Source organism: Mirounga leonina, unplaced genomic scaffold, assembly GCF_011800145.1.
Source record: "Mirounga leonina isolate KUSES-001 unplaced genomic scaffold, KU_Mleo_1.0 Mir_176, whole genome shotgun sequence".
NCBI classification, from domain to species: domain Eukaryota; kingdom Metazoa; phylum Chordata; class Mammalia; order Carnivora; family Phocidae; genus Mirounga; species Mirounga leonina.
In genome coordinates, this window is record NW_023270454.1 from 31,405,182 (window position 1) to 31,427,429 (window position 22,248).

The window sequence follows — 22,248 nt, forward strand, 5'->3', positions numbered from 1 at the left end:
GGCAACTGGTTTTTCTATACAACAAAAGAGTCACGTTAGATAAATCCTCAAAAACAACAAAACAGAATTCAGTGGTTTAAATGGTTCATCTTTATGTTGGTTTAAAGATTACCGGAAGAAACCAAAAGGCAATCAGGAATGGATTTCGTATATATACAAGCCCTCTGCAAGCAGCGAGTAAAACAATTTTTATCCAAATCTGAAGAAAGAGAGGTTAAGATAATTTACCATGCAGTAATTTATTCATTCAATAATACAGAAGATAATTATGTATTTTTCTACCCTGAGACATTAATCTTATTGTTTTACGCCTCTGTCTGCAAGCTCAGCCCACAAGAGGAAGCTTATATTCATTTAGATGCTTTGCCTTGGGAACAGCTTTGTAGTCTGATAGGCTTTCTGGAATTAATAAAGAGATTTGAGACTTTCTTTTTTTCAATTATTCTTTTAAATGCCTTTTGATTTCAAAAATTACTCATCATAAATGAAAAAAACGAAAAGCTACCTCTAAAGAGAAAACTATAAAATTTAACAGAAATTTACCTGCCTTTTGTATTTATCTTTAACTGCTATGTCAATCAAATAGTCCAAGGGTTGGGTGTAACACCTTCATTTTCAAATTGGTTAGATAGGGACTTCTAAGATCTCCTGAGTCCAAATCATAGCTCTGGAAGGTTCTGGAACTTCAGTCCAAATTAGAGATGGAAGCCCCCCTCTGACAATGCGTCCTTAATGCTCCAGCTGCTCGTAATTTCTTTCAGCTTCATAAATCAATGCCCTATTCCCCTTCAGGGTTGCTAAATCTAAATATAGATAAGAAAATTTCCCTTCAAAATCCATATTTAGAATTCCGAAAGCATCTCTCTTTATAAATCACATTTCTTTTTTAGATTTTTTAATTTATTTATTGGACAGAGAGAGAGACAGCGAGAGAGGGAACACGAGCAGGGGGAGTGGGAGAGGGAGAAGCAGGCTTCCCGCATGAGCAGGGAGCCCGATGCAGGGCTCGATCCCAGGACCCTGAGATCATGACCTGAGCCGAAGGCAGACGCTTAACCACTGAGCCACCCAGGTGCTCCCATAAATCCCATTTCTAATGGAACCTTTGAACCAGCTGAAATTCTGGTTCTGGACAGAAAGGGCAGGTGAGTTTCTTCGCTCATGATGGGTATTTCCGTCTGGTATTGCTGGCTTCAAGGAAATAGGTCCAAAGATGTCTTGGTACCTTCCCAACTGCTGTCTTACGTCCAGTGTTTATTTTCCGGCTTCCTTTTCATCATTCTATCTTTCTATCACTTTCCCCTAAAAGAGACCATGTCTTCTCCCATAAAACAATAAGCTCTCAACAGTTTGATGGGATTTAAAGACAAAGTTACAAAGTAGTTTTGCTATATACTGTATCGTCAAAAGGCTTCCAAAATCGTATGCATTATACATACCAGGGTAATATTGTAAAGCCTTGAACTGTGATCCTTATTCAATTCTAAATGAAGCACTATAGGACTCTGCTTCCCCCCCCTTTTTTCCCCCATCTTTTTTTTTTTTTTTAATGTAAGTAGTGCTTACAGATGTACTCTGTTTTTAAAGATTTATTTATTTATTTGAGAGAGCGAGAATGAGAGAGAGTACATGAGAGGGGGGAGGGTCAGAGGGAGAAGCAGGCTCCTCGCCGAGCAGGGAGCCCGATGCGGGACTCGATCCCGGGACTCCAGGATCATGACCCGAGCCGAAGGCAGTTGCTTAACCAACTGAGCCACCCAGGCGCCCCCCCATCTTTCATTTTTTAAAAATCAAAGTAGCTGGAGTCACTCATTTACATTACAGTTTATTGACTCGCTGTATTTTGGAGCAAATGCAAAGTCATTTTGATATATGGCAATTTAAAATAATTGCTCTTCTCAAAATAGAAGGAAAATTTGCTGGTCTGGTGCATCAGCCTATTTAGGCAATATGTCTCCATATGTCAGCTCGCCGCTCTCTGCACCACCTGCTTGAGTCCCCATCAGGGACACAGACCGATGAGATCACTACAGCAAGCTATAGATCTTGGGCAAGTTAACTGGTCTGGTTTTGCCTGGTAATAAGGAGAGTGTCTCTGGAAAATGGGAAATTGGAATCTGTCACCGCTTAGCAAACTGATGAGTGATTGCTATTGTTTTCCATCTCTGTAGGTTAGCTCAGTTTATTAACTATTCCTGGGCCCTGAGAGTTTAGTGTTACTTCTATTTTACAGGCGAGAAACTGAGAAGTGTGTTACGACACATAATTGTTGAAACAAAGTGAAGGTGAGCAGTTTTCTGTGAGTCTTAGGAGTCTAGCATTACCCGCCTCGAGTAAATTTAGCGATGGGGAGTGGAGCGGATTTTTGTGGCTAGGATCCCAAATCAAAATTCTCTCAGGGAATGACTTACTTTATCCCTTAGCAGTGAGTCTGCTTCCCTAATTCCTGAAATCAAAATTCACAAATACCAATGCCCATATGGCCCAAACTCTGACAATATTTTCAAGAGTTCCTGATTTCGATTGGGAATGAATCACTGAAGAACAAGAAGTATCAGAACTATTTTAGAAAAAAAACATTGATTTATTAAACCAAAGTTACTGGAGAGAAGGTTCCAAGTTGTCAGTCCTAGCTTCATTCTATTAAAAAAGAAACAGTGGATAAAATAATGTTCCTTTTGAGGAAAAACTATGAAATCATAAAGTTGGAAAGACCTTCAAGGTAGTCAGTTCCAAACTAGCACTTCATTTTTAAGTTACTAGGTAATAATGAAAAAAACTCTTAGTATTAATTGGGAAGAAAATACCTATTTTAGTGCTAAGTAGTGTGTACTATAGAAGATGTGTTTTTTTTTTTAAGATTTCATTTATTTATTTGTCAGAGAGAGAGAGAGAGTACTAGTGGGGGGAGCAGCAGAGGGAGAGGGAGAAGCAAACACCCCGCTGAGCAGGGAGCTTGCAGAAGATGTGTTTTTAAACTGCAGATCATGACCACTTAGTGGTTCCTGGCCAGCATTTAAAAAATTAACAATGAAAAATAACAACAAAATTGGAAATGTCAGAGTCCATCTCACATTGTAAGGGTAAGTGGGTTGTCATGAAACTACTGTTCCAGTTACAGTGTGTGTGTGTGTGTGTTGGCATATGATATTGAAATATATATATATATTTAAAGATGTTATTTATTTATTTGACAGAGAGAGACACAGTGAGAGAGGGAACACAAGCAGGGGGAGTGGGAGAGGGGGAAGCAGGCATCCCGCCGAGCAGGGAGCCCGATGCGGGGCTCTGTCCCAGGACCCTGGGATCATGACCTGAGCCGAAGGCAGACGCTTAACCACTGAGCCACCCAGGCGCCCTGAAATATATTTTAATCCAGTGGGTCTGGAAAGTTTGAAAACCACTGTATTTACATCTGAATATGCAAGACGAAAAAAAGCATTACCTGTGTGCATTAGTAGGTTTCCTACCTTTTGGGCCCCTGACCCCCCAGTGTGAGGGGATTTCATGGCTCATTATATAACACATTGTTTCCACAGTCAGGATTTATTTCTCTCCGCAATGCAACCAGAACCCCATTTTCTGGCTTTGGGGCCATGCATTTTGCTTTGAAAGTAATCTTTGTGTTCCCAAAGACTCACACCTTCTTCGGATACATTGTGGCTACCTCTCAACCGTACCCCAAATGCTCTTGCACATCATTCCCTTAAGCTTTCAACAGGAGTGCTTTTATGTTGCGGATATATTTTTTTTTAAAACATTGTATACAGGGGTGCCTGGGTGGCTCAGTCGTTAAGCATCTGCCTTCGGCTCAGGTCATGATCCCGGGGTCCTGGGATTGAGCCCCGCATCGGGCTCTCTGCTCAGCAGGAAGCCTGCTTCTCCCTCTTCTACTCCCCCTGCTTGTGTTCCCTCTCTCGCTGTCTCTCTCTCTGTCAAATAAATAAAATCTTAAAAAAAAAAAACATTGTATACAAAGATAAAACTTTGGATAATGCATTTAAATCAAAGAAAAAACTCATCTTGACATTTTAAGAAATGTTCCCTGAAGGGAATCTGCCCAAATTTCTAGCTGGAGCTAATCCCTGGAGATGCTATTGGCTGGAAGCAAAACCGATGCTGTGGTAACTTCCTCCTTCTTTGCAACTGAGAACTCAGGTGTTTGAGAGACAACAGAGGCTCTGGGAACATAGGTACCTGCTATGGAGAATGCCAGCAAGAAGACACACTGACCCTGGTACTGTCGAGGGAAGTATTAGTTTCTCGTTGCTCCTGCAACGAATTACCACAAACTTAGGGGCCTAAAATAATACAAATAATATTTTACAGTTCTGGAGGTGAGACGCCTGCCACAGTTCTTACTGGGCTAAAACCAATGGGTCGAAGGGGCTGCGTTCCTTCTGGGTGCTCTGAGGAAAATACATTTCCTTGCTTTTTCCACCTTGTAGAGGCTGACTGAATTCTTTCCCTCATGGCCCCTTCACACTGACCTTGGCTTCCCTTGTCCTACCTCCTTCTCTGACTCTGACCCTCCTCCGTTCACTTATAAGGGCCCCATTTAGACAGTCTCTCCATCTCAAGATCCATAATTTGATCCCAACTGCAAAGTCCTTTTAGCCACGGAAGGTAACACATTGGTAGGCTCTGGGGATGAGATCATGGACATCTTTGAGGGGTGGCATTATTTTAGCTCCCACAGGGGACTGCGAGGATGCATATGCAGGAGCCAGGGAAAACGAGGTCACGAACTCATCCTTCAGTTTACCTTGAGTTGTGAAAATGGCTTTGGTGCTGGTGACATGCTTGCAGAAGAAGGGCCGCGATCCTGGAATTGTTCACTCTTGGCACCTGCAGAGTTCAAGGTTGGCAGCTGGGGTCATTCTGCAGCCCTGTACAGCTCTGCCTTGTCCCTCATGGGCCGCGTGACACACTTGCGCGAAAACGAGCAATTGCCTCTCTGTTTGCTGGTGGTTGCTTCTCGGTGCTTAATATTCATCTGGGCCTCGTGAAGGGAGGTCTTTATCACTTGGGTCTTTAAAGCATCTCCACTATAGTGCATTTTTTATAGCTGTTACTTTTCAGCTTCCCCATTCTGCCTGGATTGGAGAGACCAGGGCTTTGAAGAAAGAAGGAACAGAGTATAACACCCTCAGGTGACGCAGGTGAGCTGGGAATAAAAATACATGAGAAGCTGAGGACCTTCAAAAGAGATCTTGAATATAAAGCACAGAGCAAAAACTCGAAAGCTGGGTTTATAAATAGAAGATCAGAGGTAAAAGCCCGTGAAGGCAGAGGAAAAAAAAAAAACATTTGCAGATACAGGAAGCTGTGTTTGAGGAGAAGCTCCTGCAAATTCAGTAATGTTGCTTGCTGTAGATACCCTGGAGCTCAGTTTGATGGCGAAAACACTCCGTGTACACAGTGGTCAGAAAGCATATCATTGACCATGGGATTTCGGCCTGCCTTCCTGCGAGACTGTGGTTTATTCATTGAATGCATCTTGCTAGGCCAAGAGCTTCTGGGATTTCATTCTTCTGTTTTGCTCTTTTTTATAAGGGATACAAATAGTGATGGGAAACAAGACATCGGCAGTCAATCGGAGGAAATTTGACGGGCACTTGAATTCATGAAGCAGTTTCTACCATTTGCCTCTCCAGGTATGACAATCCAGTTTTCTGGGGGAAGTCATCGGGTGGAAGAGACTTTCCCAAGACCTCAGGATTTCTGGGCCCTCAGACTCTAAATCTGTGGCTTTTCAAAGCACAGTTTCTCTCTTTAGGATTAGCTTTGACTGCAATGTAAAAACACCTTTAAAAGTATTCATCACTGGTGGGGTGCCCAGGTGGCTCAATTGTTTAAGCATCTGACTCTTGATATTGGCTCAGGTCATGATCTCAGGGCCTGCTTAAGATTCTCTCCCTCTCCCTTTGCCCCCTCCACTTGCTCTCTCTCTCTCTCTCAAAAAAAAAAAAAAAAAGTATTAAGCACTACTATAATCCTTATAAATTATAATGGCTATAGGAAACATCTACATGACTTAAAGTAGGTAAATACAATAATTATTTAATTGTTGTAAATATCTACCTAATTTTTGGGTAAGTTTCAGAGTCAGTAGCGGTATTTGTACACTGAATGGCTGAAAAGTTATTTGGAAAGTGTAGTGAAAATGTTGCATTGGATACAAAAGAAGTTTAGGTAAAAAAAATGGAAATATGTAGAAAATGTAAATTGTGATGATAGAGAGACAGTTTTGTTGTTGTTGTTGTTGTTTCTTTTTTTTCTCCATTTACATGCTCTCAAAAGGCCTGGAACATTCCTGGTATGATGCTGCTGCTGTTTTGATCATACTAAGGAAAACCAAAGTGGCTTTATTCACTTTTTGCATTTCTCCTTACCTATACACACCGCTAAATCTAAAGAAGCAGGGCAGGGCGCTCTGATCCTGTGTGATCCAGGCAAACTGAATCAAGGAGCAGAGCTGCCAGATCCACACATGTTCCCTGAGAGAAATAACCGAGATACTGACATAGCCAAAAATCTGCGGCGTAGGCTGTCTTACCAAATGTCTGTATATTGAAGGAGTTTCTTGTAGATAGTATCTGTACCCAGTACATCCCCATCTGTGTGTGCTAATCGTGAACTGTGCTTGAATCCAGCAGGATCTATTTATTTCCAAAATAACTGTGTCTTGATCAAATAGGATTCATGTGTGCCTGTCGTACTGAGGAGACAAACTGGGCCGGATGTGGCTCTCTTCCCTGACTGCCTTGATTCAATGGGATCCAGGCATTTTCCAACTGAACATCTGTGGCTTGGGGAGAATCCAGGTGTTTTTCTCACTGAATATTTGTGGGATTGGCAGGGTCCTGGGTATTTCCTTTGCTTTCCCTTGCTTGGAATTATTATAACATATATTATGTATATGTATGTCAGTGACCTTTGCTTTGTCACAGGAAACAAATCAGTTTCCTTTGCTTTGCACAAGTGCAATTACACCTAGAAAAATATGGGCAGAATTAACCACTATTTATCTTTTTCTTCACTAACTATATCTTTCATGCTGTTTTATACACATGCATGAATATTCCGAAAATTCCTTTCAGTGAAAGCAAGTAAATTACCTTTCCACACTGAATAATTATCTACTCAGAAGGTGTTGCTTTATTGAATGGGGGTGTCACAACTGTTCCAACATCCACTTGTTAAGAACCTGTTGGACTTGGCTTTGATTTCTGGTTGAAGAAGTAAGTCAGCCTCCCTAAATTTGGCAATACATAGACCCTGTTAGACAATGGTGTGTGGTTTTGGTTCCCACATCTTATACAATCTATAGGGAAATTGGAATGAGTTCAGAGAACAGAAACAAAATGATTAAAGGGCTGGGGAAATAAGAAGCTGGGATTATTTTATCTAAAGAAAAGCTTTCAGGGAAAGCAAGATGGTGTGTGTGAGAGAGTGTGTACGTGTGTGTGTGTGTGCCAAAGACAGAGTCAAAGAAGCCAAATCTTAAAGGCTATGTGTTTGAGCAGGTTTGATTGGCCTTCATAGGCCATCTGGAGCCTGGTGAAGGGAGTGGGGAGAAGTTGGTCTGCTTTACCAATTATTGGGAAGGAGAATAAGCAATTTAAGAGAGAGGAGACTTGGCGAAAGTCAGGCAGAAATTACTTTAGCTAGGGGTTCTGTTTCAGACCTACTTATATTATAATCTTCAAATATAGGGAGAATTTTTGTATATGTAACACTTACATTCCAGCTTCTACTAGATTTGAAAAATATGATTTGGTACAATATACCTAAATCTACTTAATGATAAGCCACGTCATACTTCTCTCCAACCATATGATGAAATTTTGGGATAAAGGTTTTATTCATGTTCCCAAAGAATCAGAGGAAATAACTATATGTTGATATCAAAAATAGAGACAAGTACTCTATAAAATTTAATTATATTCTGTTGGGCTCGGAAAATAGAATGGGTGTGCACACAATCTGTGCTCAAAATTAAAAAAAGAGGGAAAAGACTATCATCTCTTTTGGACACTTAGATCCTAAGGTAGGGAAGTAGACTTGATTACCTATCGTGAAATCACCTCTCTGGGTGAGACCTCCATCATGTCCAGGATTCTGATTTTAATACTTTCAGAACATGAAATATATGTATATCAAATACAGACTATGATAATAGACATTAAATCATCTCTTCTTATAAAGCTCTGTATCAGTCAGGGTTCTTTAGAGAAACAGAACCAATACATACCTGGTAATTGGCACACATGATTGTGTGGGCTGGTAAGTCCAAAATCTGGAGGGTAGGCCAGCGGACTGGAAACTCAGGCAGGATTTCTATGTAACAGTCTTGAGGCACAATTCCTTCTTCCCTGGGAAACCTCAGTTTGCTCTTAAGGCCTTCAACTGATTATGTGAGGCCCACCGTATTGTCAAGTGCACTCTCCTTCACTTAAAGTCAACCCACTGTTGATGTTAATTGCATTTACAAATTACCTTCACAACAACATTTAGAGTAGTGCTCTATTACCTATCATGCTTGGCACCATAGTCTAGCCAAATTGGTACATAAAATTTAACCATCACGAGTTCCATTCTTTAGCTCATCCTCTTAGAGAGATAATAACATGTGAGCCAAAAATAGGAGAGGCACCCCCTGCTGTGAAGGTGTCCTTCCTAGCCTCAGAGGGTCTTCCTTCTGGGGGAAGAGGTGGGAAGAAGCCCTCATCTTCCACAGGATCTTCCTCCTCACTTGGCTTTAATGCCCATTTCTAAATAGTTTCTTCTCGGTGCACTCTCAAGGAGTCACTTCCTTGTGGCTCTTCTCCTGTGCCATCCCACCATTACACAAACATGCTGTCTAGAGTTCTTCCTTCTGTTGTTGAGCAGCAAGGCAGTTCGTCTTAAGCAGAAAATCATAGAGATGATAAATGACCGGTGAAAAGCTCCAAAGGCCAAGGACGCTGAAGCAAAGCTGTCTGGGCTCAGATTCCAATCCCACCACTTAACCTATGTGACTTTGGCCAAGTTACCTGCAATGCCCTGAACCTCAGTTTCTTCATCTGTAACATGGGATAGTAATTATAATCCCCCCACCCCCACCCCCACCCCCGCCAAAGGATTGGTGGGAGAAGCTTTGAACATTATGAGCACTTAGTAACTATTTAGACTATTTAAGTTAACTAGGGACTATCTACAGTCTGGGAGAAAATGTTTTTTGATGATGGACTTCCTGTACTACTTAAACCATGTAACACTGGGTGAAGATCTGCTCTGGGCTTTTCTGCCCATGATGGCTGCTCTCTGTGATACTGGGAAGTTTTCATCTCCCTCTCCACACACTCAGGAGGGCTAAGAAGTCAGAATTTGATATGACTGAGAATCCCAAACCACTTCACCCCTAAGATATTTCATCACACAAACAACAGGGGCAAGAGAAGTAATATTTGCTGATGCCTTCTATGTGCTAGTCTACATACATTGCCTCACTCAAGACTCATAACGTCTTATAAATTAGATAGTATAACCCCCAATTTAGACAGCAAGAAACTGAGGCTTAACAAGATTGAAATAATCTGCCCACAGTTATAGAGCAGAGCCAAGGTTGCCCAGCTTCAGTGCCCAGACTCCTGCCAGTTACACCGTGATACTCCTCCCGAGAGGGTCAGACTTGACCTATTTCTTGCAAGCTATTGGCTTCTGTGCTAGAATCTAAAATTGTTTTTTGCATATTTGAGAAATGCTCCTTTTTTTTAACCCCACCAAATTGAATTTTCAATTTAGAATGCTGCTCAAGGCATTCAATGAAGGGTATGAAGTGGGCAGGAGGCCTTGAATTGCACATGCTTAAATTATAAAGCTTAAAAACTAGTGGGAAAATAGATGTTTGAAGTTTTTGATTTTTCATTTGTTTCTAAACCAAACCACTGTTTACAAAGAATGTCAGTGAAAGATGCAGAGTAACTAGCTGCTTTTCTTTTATTTTTAGACTCAAGTAAATATTTGGTAACCATACACTCTGCAAAGTAAGCTGAAGTTCAAAAATTAGTTCACGAAGCCCCGTAGAACGATTAAAATGAGTAAACTGTGAAGATACAATTCATCGCAATAAAGGATTTCATGGTCAATTAATTCTGAATTATGGCTTCAAACCTCTCCTTTAACAGACTTATCCCTCCATCCACCCATCAGCTAAACCAACCATCCCTCCAGTCATCTAACACATGTTTAGTGAATGGAGACCCCTTTACGTGAGAGGTACTGATCTGGGTTCCGGGATAAAGCAGTGCTTCAAGTGCACGAAGAGGGTTGAGATCACAATAATTTAATAAACAGCTGAATGAAGCAAGCTAATGTCAGGCTCCGATAGGTGTTGTGAATGAAATCTAATATGAGGATAAGGGTTATGGTGGAGAAGCTACTTGAGTAGAGTGGTCAAGGGAGGATTCCAAACAGTTAGCATTTGAATTAAGACCTGAATGAGATAGAGCCAAATCTTCACAAAGCAGAAGAAATAACTCCCAGGCACAGAAAAGTTTTAACAATTCAAATGCCCTGTCTTCAGGCTGCTATAAAAAAGTACCATAGGGCGCCTGGGTGGCTCAGTTGGTTAAGCGACATGATCCTGGAGTCCTGGGATCGAGTCCCGCATCGGGCTCCCTGCTCGGCAGGGAGTCTGCTTCTCCCTCTGACCCTCCTCCCTCTCATGCTCTCTGTCTCTCATTCTCTCTCTCTCAAATAAATAAATAAAATCTTTAAAAAAAAAAAAAAAGTACCATAGACTAGGTGCCTTATAAACAACAGAAATTTATTTCTCCTAGTTCTGGAAGCTAGAAGTCCGATATTAGAGCATCAGCATGGTCAAGTTGTGGGGAGGGCCCTCTTCCTGTTTGTGGACTGCTCACCTCCTACGTTCCTCACATGGCAGAGAACAGAGAGCATCAGGTTCTCTCCTCTTATGACACTAATCCTGTGATCTCATCTAATCCAAAGACCCCACCTCTTAATACCATCATGTTGGCGGGGGGGGGGAGGAGCGGAAGGACGACAACATATGAATTTTGAGGAAGACACAAACATTCAGTCTGTAGCAAATACCAGTATCAGAAAAAAGGCAGTATATCTGGATCAAGAGTGGTGGTATAAGATGAGGTTGGAAAGGTGGGTAGGGCCATGTTAGTTTTGTACAATTGGAAGGAGCCTGAATTATAATCCAAGTATAATGGAAATATATTGGCAGGTTCTAAGCAGGGGGAGACAGGATTTGAATTAGCTTTAAAAACAATAATCCAGGGCGCCTGGGTGGCTCAGTTGGTTGGGCGACTGCCTTCGGCTCAGGTCATGGTCCTGGAGTCCCTGGATCGAGTCCCGCATCGGGCTCCCTGCTCGGCAGGGAGTCTGCTTCTCCCTCTGACCCTCCCCCCTCTCATGTGCTCTCTCTCATTCTCTCTCTCTCAAATAAATAAATAAAATCTTTAAAAAAAAAAAAACAATAATCCAGATGCTTGGCTGAGAATTACTTATAGAGGGGTAAGAGTAGAGGCAGGGGACTGGTTCAAGTGAGATTGAAGAGGTTGAGGTGAAAGAAGATTCTAAAGACTCACACCTGGTCTCCTTAATGGTAAGGAAACTTCACCGGTGAGAGGCAGCTGGATGTATTTTAATAATGTCTCTATTTACATGCAACATATCTGCTATAAAATTGTTTTATTATTATTTTGTCAGAGGTAGAGATAATGGTGTAGATTAGCAGTTATATATATAAGTCCACCAAATATTAAAAGGCATTTTACTGTTGCTGCCCGGAACCATCATGCAGCGCTGTTGGTCCTCCTTAAAGGAGAGCAACAGTATCTAGGAAATTAATTCTTCCCTTGGGCCTAAATGCAAAATTGCAGAAACCATTTGCTAAATAGGACCAGCCATTCTCAAGAAGGCAGAGTCCTTCTTCAGGCATTTTTTTATTAGAGGCTATTTATCAACTTCTACCTATCATTACAGATAATTGAAGGGAAACCTGCGACTGGCAATTTATTGGCATTTTTCTTGGACTCAGAAGCTAGTTTGAAAGTGCTGTCAGCAGCGGCCCTGGCTGCAAACTTCCTCGCTCAGAGGCCATGGTGAAGTGCTGGAAGGTGGTCTGGCCTGAGCTACCCCATCTTTCTGCCCATAAATCAGCATCATAAAACATCCTGGAAGTGTTGTGATGGCGCTGAATGCATAAGAAAGTGTTCACAAGCCGAATCTATTGTCGTCATTCTCGGTGGCAGAGGGGAGTGACAAGACGCTCACACGTCGCTGAGTAGTAGCGCGGCATAATAAAGCCGTGTATCACATGTGTATCACAGATTTCTCGGGGTTTCGCGAAGGTTTTTCCAAGTCCCGCCTTCCCCCCCTTTGCAGTCATCCCGGCCCCAGCTGCGCATCGGCCTTTGACTCCATCTGTCCTTCCGCTGGGGACGAATCTCTCTCGCCAAATGGAGAACACAAGTTTGGTTCCCCAAAGTGATTCTAACCCCCACCCTCTGCTCAGCCTGAGCCAAACGTCAGGCCTGCCGAAGGAACCGTCCAGGGGATGGAGGGAGGAGGGCGTGGAGGGGCTGCTGCTTCCGCCTCCCCCACCCATCGCCACTTGGCCCGCAAAGCCGGGGCAGACGGCCGGCCTGCGCGACCCCCGCCCGCCTCGCGGCCCAAATCTGCGCGTCCTTCCTCCCGCGCTCCTCTCTCTTGGGTCCCCGACCCAGGCGACAGCGCGCCCTGCTGCAGAGCGGCGACTCGCAGGTTGGAGTTGGCCCTCGTGTGCGCCGCGTCACTGGCGGGGAGGAGAAGGGAAGGGGGGCGGCGGGGCTGGGTCGGAGCTGGAGCCGGGCGGTCCTCCGCGCACCGAGACGCGGCGGGGAGAGGCCGCCCCCGGAGCCGCCGACACGGCCGCAGCCGGAGCCTCCTCTCCCTCCCTCCCTCCCTCCTCCGCTCGGGCCCCGCGCCCACACTCAGCCTCCCCGCCCTTACTCCACCCCCTTCCCCGGGCCGCCCCCTAGCCTCTCCTTGTGTGTGCGCGCTTTAAATAATTTCATCCTTTTTGGCAAAAGAAATAATGCACCTGACTTTACCAGGGGAAAACAACAAGCCGAGCAGAACAAGGAACAGATGTAAAAGGAATAAAAGGAGAGAGAAAAAGAGATGAGACTCATTGGAAGCAACCCAGGGGCTGAAGAGGTGGCTGCAGCGGCAGAGGCAGCTAGAGGTTCCCTGTCTGCGTGAGCGGCAGGCGGAGGACGCTTTCACCAGTTGCAGATTGAACCTCGCGAACTCCTGGGTCTCTTGGTTTGCCGAAGTCTTTTCTTCTTTGGCCCCGACGCTGAAGAGGCTCCTGGATTTTTCTGCCACCCCAACACAAGCTGGCAGTTACCCGGGAGCCTTCCCGATTTACTGGCGGAGAAACGAGCCCTGCTGGACGGAGGATGGGCGAAGGACACCAGCAGCGGGGGGCTCCCGCCGGGAAGCGCCTTCTGTTCCCCGGGAGGAGAGGGTCACCCCGCGGGCTGCCGGGCGGCGGCGGCGCCCCCGGGGCTCAGCGCTTCCTGCTCGGGCTCTTCATGCACGCGTGGCTGTGCGTGGCCTCGGGTTCACACGCCCAGGTGTTCAACCTCAGCCTTTCCGTGGACGAGGGACTTCCTCCGGACACTCTAGTCGGCGACATCCGCGCGGGGCTGCCGGCTGCACAGCAGCAGGAGGGGGGCGGCTTCTTTCTATCCGAGGATTCGGATGACTCACCGCTGCTGGACGACTTCCACGTGCATCCGGACACCGGCATCATCCGCACGGCTCGGTGCCTGGACCGCGAGCGGCGGGACCACTACAGCTTTGTGGCCGCCACGCTGCTGGGCGCCGTGGTGCAGGTGGAGATCCGCGTCAACGACGTGAACGATCACTCGCCCAGCTTTCCCCGCGACTCCCTGCAACTCGACGTCTCCGAGCTCAGCCCTCCGGGTACCGCCTTCCGCCTGCCAGGTGCCCGCGACCCGGACGCGGGCCTGTTCAGCACGCAGGGCTACACCCTGCTGCAACCGTCCGACCTTCCCGAGGACCCCGCAGGACCGTTCTTCCAGTTGCGCCACGGAACCCCGGGGTCACCACCGTCCTCGTCGCCCCTGGAGCCCCTGGACCTGGTGCTGCTGCGGCGCTTGGACCGAGAGGCGGCGGCGACACACGAGTTGCATATCGAGGCCTGGGACGGCGGCCGCCCGCGGCGCACGGGCCACCTGCTTGTGGAGCTGCGGGTGCTGGATGAGAACGACAACCCGCCAGTCTTCGAGCAGGGCGAGTACCGCGCCGCGGTGCGGGAGGACGCTCGGCCGGGCGCCGAGGTCTGTCGCGTGCGCGCCACCGACCGCGACCTGGGGCCCAACGGCCACGTGCGCTACAGCATCCGCGCCCGGCCGGCGCTCGGGCCACTGGGCGATGCGGCCTACTTCACCGTGGAGGAGCTGAGCGGCGTGGTGCGGCTGCAGAGGCCTCTGGACCGCGAGGCACAGGCCTGGCACCAGCTGGTGGTCGAGGCCCGCGACGGAGGGGCCGAGCCCGAGGCTGCCACCGTACGCGTGTCCATCGCCGTGCTCGACGTCAATGACAACCCGCCCGCCATTCACCTGCTCTTCCTCACCGAGGGAGGGGCGGCGCGCGTTTCCGAGGGCGCAGCGCGGGGCGATTACGTGGCTCGCGTCTCCGTGTCCGACGCGGACGGTGGTACCGAGCAGGAAGAGGAGGCCGTCGGGGAGCCTGGTGTTGGCCTGGGGCGCGGGAGCCTCTCGCTGTCCTTGGAGGGCGGGGATGGAGCCTTCGCACTGCGCTCTGGCGGCTCCCCCGGGGTATTTTTCCTTTGCGTCGAGGGGCCCCTGGACAGGGAGAGCCGTGACCTGTATGATTTGCGACTGGCGGCCACGGATGCGGGCTCCCCGCCGCTGAGCACAGAGGAAACGCTGCTGCTCCGGGTTGCAGACCTCAACGACCAGCCACCTCTCTTCAGCAGGGAGCATTACCTGGCCTCGGTGTCAGAGGCCGCGGCCCCGGGCACCGCGGTCGTGTGGGTCAGCGCCTCCGATGCGGATGAGGCTGGCACAGACCACGCCCGGCTGCGCTACGCCCTGGTCCACCTTCCGGGTCGCTGCAACCCAGAAGGTGTGTGGCCCACCGCAGAGTGCGGACCGTCCTTCGCTATTGATCCTGAAAGCGGCGTGATCAGCACCGTCCGGAGCCTGGACCGGGAGGTCCAGGAGGCAGTAGAGTTGAGAGTGGTAGCCCAAGACCTCGGAGAACCCCCACTCTCTGCCACCTGCCTGGTGAGCATCACCGTGGACGATGTGAATGACAACGAGCCCACCTTCCAGAGGCAGGTGTACAACGCCACCCTGGCGGAGCATGCCCCGGTTGGACACTGCTTTTTGCAGGTGAGTGCATCATGCTTCTGGATCAACCTCTGGATTCCAGAAAGGCCTGGGAGGGGAGGGCAAGAGTAAGCCTATCCAGGGAGGGAACATTGTGAGGTAGGTGGTTGTACCCTGGCTCCAAAAGCAAGGGGGCATGAGCTTCAGTTCCTCCTCTACAGTGAGATGAATGGGCGCCCTCTGGGCACCGAACTTTTCTGTCAGGAGCTTGCACTGAGTGATCTCTGAGGTCCTTTCTACATGTGATATTTGGATGCTGATTTTGCTGAAGGAATCCAGGTTTCCTTCATGCTGGATATGTGCACCCACATCGATTTGGGAGGAACCACTCACTCTCAAATAGTATGCAAATGGCAGCATCTCATATTTTGGGGCATCATTGTGTGGCGTCTTAGAGAAATAAGGTGGTCCTCAAAAATTATTTTTTTTTTTGCAAATAATATACTTTAAACATCGAAACTGTTTGAGTAACCATTTGCAGACATTTTTTAAAATACATTTGTACCTTCCTTAGAGGCTTACAAAGGCTAGTTGAGAACATTAAGTCATTTTTTTTCTTTTTTTTTTTTTCTAGTCAGTTGTGGGTTGAGTTTCTCCAGTGAGCCTTCAGGACTCTGAGAAGTAGTGGGGCTCAGTTATAAAATGGAAATCTTTACCTTGCTTTTTGGAAATTCTGCCTTTAGAATTCTGATCTCTCCTTCACTCTCAGAATGTTGTGATTTGGTCCCTTCTAGCACCAGTCCTTATTGCTTCCAACTTCCTATTTCTTTTCTTTTCTTTTCTTTTCTTTTCTTTTCTTTTCTTTTCTTTCTTTCTTTCTTTCTTTCTTTCTTTTTTTTTTTTTTTTTTTTTTTTGAAGTGTAGTTGACACACAATGTTACATTACTTTCAGGAGTAGAGGTGATTTGACAACTCCATACATTCCACTATGCTCACAAGCATAGCTACCATCTGTCACCATAGAACACTGTTGCAAAACCATGACTGTATTTCCCTGTGTGATACCTTTTATCCCTGAGACTTGTACATTCAGTAACTGGAAGCCCGTACTCCCACTCCCCTTCACCCATTTTGCCCATCTCTCCACCCATCTCCCCTCTGGGTGGGAATTTAAATTGGTGCAGCCAATGTGGAAAACTGTATAGAGAGGTTCCTCAAAAAACTAAAAATAGAATGTCATATGATCCAGTAATTTCACTACTGGGTAAAGAAAAAAAAGCACTACATAGAAAAGATATATGTACCCCTATGTTTATTGCAGCATTATTTAGAATAGACAAGATATGGAAGCAACCTAAGGATCCAAAAATACATGAATGGATAAACAGAATGTAGTACATACACACACACACACACACACAGGAATATTATTCAGCCATAAAAAAGGAGATCTCGACTTTTGTGACAACATGGTTGAACCTAGAGGTTATTATGCTAAGTGAAAAAAGTCAGACAGAGAAAGACATACCATATGATTTCATTTATATGTGGAATCTAAAAAACAAAACAAATGAACAAACAAAGCAGAAACAGATCAATTTCCAGTTTCTTATCCGATGTGAGATAAACAGATTTCTAAGATTGACTTATTTACTCCAAGATAACTTGAATAAATACAAAGAGCCTGAGAGACTAGTGAGTGAACCTCTAACACTTTATTTAGCTTTCAGGCTGGGTTATTTAGGACCTCTACTGTTTATTTCCTGTTTCTCAGGGGTAGGGCCTTAACTTCTATAGGTTATGTCTCAAATAATACACTTTAGATAACCAAGATGCTACTATATTATAAAAATGAGTTTCCTGACTGCTTCTATCTTCTTAATCTTTTGGATCTGTGAGCAATAATAATCTCCATCTCTTTCTCTAGCATGACTGGCAGTTCTTTGAGTTGCTAGGTTATTCAAAGAAGGCTTGAGAATCAATGAATACTTGCTGTTGAAACAGACAAATCTACAAAAGTCAGTGAGTAGTACAATGGAAGTTTATCTCTCTCCCAAGCAAAGTTTGATATGATGCAAATTGGATGGTCTTTCTCAATCCAAGGTAGGACCAGATCTGGGAGTGACTTAGATCACGTCCACCAATGTCCCATCGGCCAGAGCTCAGCTATGTGGCCTCAGGTGCACCCCCAAGGAGGCTTAAAAATGTAAAGCACCACATGGATGCCAGTGTGCACTGATAATTTCTGCCATGGATTTCTAAAAATGAAGTCATAATAAGTGAGAAGTTGGACTTGATGATTTTTAAGATTTCTTCCCTCTGGAAAAAAAAAAAAAAAGATTTCTTCCCTCTGGAAGACCTTGATGATCTTGGTATGAAATAGTACAACTTGGCTCCATTTGAAGGAAAATAGGCAGGGTGGATTAATTGTGATTCCTTTGATTAGAACCTGTCTTTAGAATTGTTTCTAAAATGAGATGATTCTGCTGTCAGGTGTGTTTATCCTGTTATTATGACTCAGTATGCAGCAGATCCATTAGGTGAGCCAAAATTGGCTCCAGGGTAGGACTGCATCTCCAGTTGCAAAAAACCTTTCCGGTTTGCCAAATATCGCCGTAAATCGTATTAAATCGTGCTAATTAGAATTTCTGTAAATTCCAGTGAGCTAGCCCCTCACGACTGCAGAAACCCTCTTCTTATTCACTGGCTTCCCTGGTGGCCTTTCCCCAGCAGCTGTGTGAACTCTCTATGTTCTGTAAGCCCACTAGCTGGCCCTGTCCCCTAACTGCCAGGTAAGCCTCACCAGGTGTCTCCCATCTGTTTTGTATCTCTTTACTCTCAATCCTTCTTTATACCACTTTGTAAAAAGGAACCTTCCCATCTAGCCTTTGGGTCTCATGGCCTCTCCTTTCTTCCAGGGCTTTCTTTAATTACATTGTATTGATCCTTACAACCCTACCTTCTTTCTATTGCTCTCCACCAGTTTTCTCCATTTGGACTGCGTATCTGCTCAGTTTCTCCTTTGTCTGAATCAAACAAAAACAAAATGAGAAGCAACAGGGGGAAAAAAAAAGTTCTTTCCTATATTCCCTGTAAAGGAATACCATGTCATCTAATGTAACAAATCCTTGAATCTTCAAGGTGTCTTGGCTGTCACCCCACATTATTGATCCTGGGAGTTCTTCCACGCTTGATACTGCTTCTCTTGCCACCACAGTGCTGGCCATCCTCCTGTCCCCCGGTGCTGCCCAAACCCCGTTATATTCTCATACCCAGATCAGAACTTTACCAAGACTTTAAATGTGGGGCAGAATGAAGGGGTTTAATACCGAGTAGGAGAACGAGTAGCAGCCTGAGATGGGTGACCTCTAGTCCTAAAGGGTTTTCACAACCTTGCAGGCACTCACCTGGATTCTTAATTCCTTGCTCCCCACTGTCCCCCATGTGGAGAACCCCTTCTTCACAACCCACCCCTCAGGAGCTCCTTTCAGTATCTCTTTATGGGTCAAGGCAGAGAGGGATTTCTACTCTGCAGACACTCAAGGGTTGCCTCCCCAAATTCAGGATCAGGCCTAAAAGATTCTCTTTCTCCTCAGATTACTGTCAAAAAGACTAACTTCAGGGCGCCTGGGTGGCTCAGTTGGTTAAGCAACTGCCTTCGGCTCAGGTCGTGATCCTGGAGTCCCGGGATCGAGTCCCACATCGGGCTGCCTGCTCGGCAGGGAGTCTGCTTCTCCCTCTGACCCTCCCGACCCTCCCCCCTCTCATGCTCTCTCTCACTCACTCTCTCTCCAATAAATAAATAAAATCTTTAAAAAAATAAAAAAGACTAACTTCAACCAAGTACAGTGATGTGAACTGTGCTTACAGGCTCTATCGCCCACATTTATACCTAAATCACAGCAATGCTGTAACAAGAGTATTGTCTCAGACTTCCTCAGATATCATTACGGTGTTCATTCACTAATTCATTTATTTCATCAAACAGCAACATTGATTGAATAAACACACCATTCCATGAGCAAATATTTATGGAGTACCTCTTACATGCCAGGAACTGGTCTTCGCGCTGAGGATGCAGCAGTGAGCAGAGCGGGCAAAGTCCCTGTGCTTCCAGAGGCCCCGGGGCTGGTGATGCTGGTGGTGCCGGTGGTAGGCTCTCTCCTTCCCTCCACTGTCACAGTCCTCGAGAAGGACGGACACTCGTCCCGCCTCCACTAGCTGATCACTCTGCAGCCCCCTGTTCTGCCGTTCCCTTATTATACTAAATCCTGTCTCTCAAAAGGCAGCTCTGTTGCTCTGTTTTTAAATTTAAATCCAATCAGCTTTTCCTAATCCTACAGCATTTTGGACTGTCTCCCGCTCCCTCTTTCTTGCAGGCTGCCTCTCTCTTGTCTTACTGCCTTCTCTTTCTGCCTCTCTCTTGCCGGGTCCTCCTTTTCCTCTTGTGTCACCCCACTCAGTGTGGTGGAGGTGGAGGTGCGGGTGTTGGTCTTCCTCTCATTTCTCTCTTTTCTATACTTTCCTCTCTATATTCTCAGAACTGTTTGTTTTTGTTGTTGTTTGTTTGTTTTTATTTTTATTTTCTTAACACATCTACGGGGTCAGCCTCTCTTATAAACTCACATTAACGTTTCTCTACCTTGTATGCATCTCTACCTGGGTATATTTTGGGCACCTTGAATCTAACATTTCCCAAACCAAAGTCATTTCCCTTCTAGCACTAGCTTCTTTCTTTCTTAACTTTTATTCATTAGCTCCTTTCTGAAACTTTCCCATTTTCGTTAATGTGTCCTTTCCATAGACGTGTTTATGCATTTGGTGTGTGACTATGTGTGTGAATTTGCTGTTTGTTGGAATGGTTGTGTTTGGCATTGTTGAAAAGTGAAGTACCAGGATAAAGAGCAGGTCATGTCTCAGACCAATCAGTTGGGTAAAAGCAGCTCTTGAGAGGGCACCTGGCTGTGCTTGTTTGTTCGCTCTTGTGGTCCGACTTTGAGGAACCCCTCTAGGAGGGTACCCCAGCAGTGGACACTAGGGATAGTATCTACCTCTGGGAAGACCCTGAGGGATGGGAGGACCTGATTCCTGCTGGACTCCATGGACCAGAAAGGACTAAACTGTATCTTGTTTCTGATTCATTGTATCTTTTAGGGTTATTTCTTTTTTTAATATCTCCTAGCTGTTAGTGAAGTCTTGCTCAATGTGTTGGCTTTGTCTCAACTATACTATGGAGGTAAAAATGGAGAACCCCAAACTCACTCTGGGGGTGGTATGATTTAAGTGAAGGGCCATTAATTGGCTTTAGTCAAAGTGTCCAGGGCGAGCAGCCACTCCCTTGAAGGCTGAGTGGTAATGAAAGCAGAAATCTGCAAGGGAAGCTGAGGTAAAGTGGTTCCTATCTTGCCGTGAGGCCCTCTCTCTCCAGCGCCTCTCCTAGTGTCTTTGGAAGTAATAGACTTTATCAAGGAAGAAGATGTTTCCTGAATTCTTAGTGTCATCTCTGATTCCTCTGCACATTTGACCACAGAAGTTGACCCATCTTATGGGCTTCAGTATTTCTTACATCCATCCCTTCATTTATACCCATTGCCCTCACCCTAGTTGTGTCCATCATCACTTCTTGTCTTATATTGCCCATTCTTCAAACTGGAGACTGTAGCCAAATCTGTAGCCCTCCTCCCACTAAATGTTTTCACATCCATCCTGCTCTTTTTTTCTTTTTTCTTTTTCAAAGATTTATTTATTTATTTTAGAGATACAGAGAGCACGTGTGCGTGCGAGGGGACTTCCCGCTGAGTAAGGAGCCCGACGTGGGGCTTGATCTCAAGACCCTGAGATCACCACCTGAGCTGAAATCAAGAGTCAGACACTTAACCGACAGAGCCACCCAGGCGCCCGTGTCCCATTCTTTTCTTAACGTTCCTAGTAGAGCTACAGTTGTTTACTTGTATTAGTAAAAGAGTGGATTGTAAGTACCTTGTGGGGCTGCAGTTTAATGGTATTTGAGTCCCCTGTAATTCCTGATGTCCGCCATCTAATGCGTTAGGATAGACCAATAAGTTTGTTGGATTGTATTGAAGAGCTACATAGTGAAAACAAAACCTAAGTAAGAGTTACAACTAGTCAGAGTTTTTAATTTTTCACATTTCATCTGAGTGTGTATTAATTTTATTTTAATGTGTAATTCCCTGTGTAGTTTATCATTGATCCTTTGGAATTTTGTGGTCTGAATCGCCCTGCTTATCCCTCACCTTACTACTAGCATGCCCTTATTGTTGACCTTACGTGCATGCCTCCATACTTACGTAGTGTATACCAGCTTTGATGGTCATGTAATTGTATTACCCTTATATGATTGTCCTCTTCTAGCTCTTTTATTTATTTATTTTTTTCTTTTCTGGCTCTTTTAAATGGACCTGTCCTGTATGTACACACACATTGAAAGCATGTGAGATTTCCACAGCAGTCATTTGCCCCTGCCTCCAGGATATGGCTAGATTACCTGCCAGCTGTCATCTTCCCTGATTATCCGACTCCTGCTGGCCTTAGACCTTAGTTCCCAGCATGTGCTGTATATGCCTCTGGCTTTGCTTTAATGACCTGTTTTAAGCACTTGAGATCAACTGTAGAATTCTCTCTTGGACTTCGATTTGATATTTCTCGTCTTCCTTTCCCCACACAACTGCTACCCAAGACCCATCAGCTGGCTTTACTTCCTTTTCCCTTTTCCTGCTTGGGAAAAGTGATCAGATAATATGTTTGGATGTGTTACAGGAAGGGTATCGCCTAGAATCTGTGGGATGTATTTTTAGTTACAGTCAATATATAACTTGCTAGGAATTTGTCTAGTTCTTGG

The 22,248-nt window shown here is 45.4% G+C and overlaps 1 protein-coding gene across 1 annotated transcript in view; it reads left to right on the forward strand.

Annotated features, from left to right (window-relative positions):
- The first annotated feature begins 4,779 nt into the window (after positions 1-4,779).
- DCHS2 (dachsous cadherin-related 2) overlaps positions 4,780-22,248 on the forward strand; it is a 253,461-nt gene continuing 235,992 nt past the window's right edge. The window contains exons 1-2 of the mRNA XM_035023252.1: positions 4,780-4,862; positions 13,370-15,452. Of these exons, the coding sequence (XP_034879143.1) occupies positions 4,780-4,862; positions 13,370-15,452 (2,166 nt within the window). The remainder of the gene's footprint in view (positions 4,863-13,369; positions 15,453-22,248) is intronic.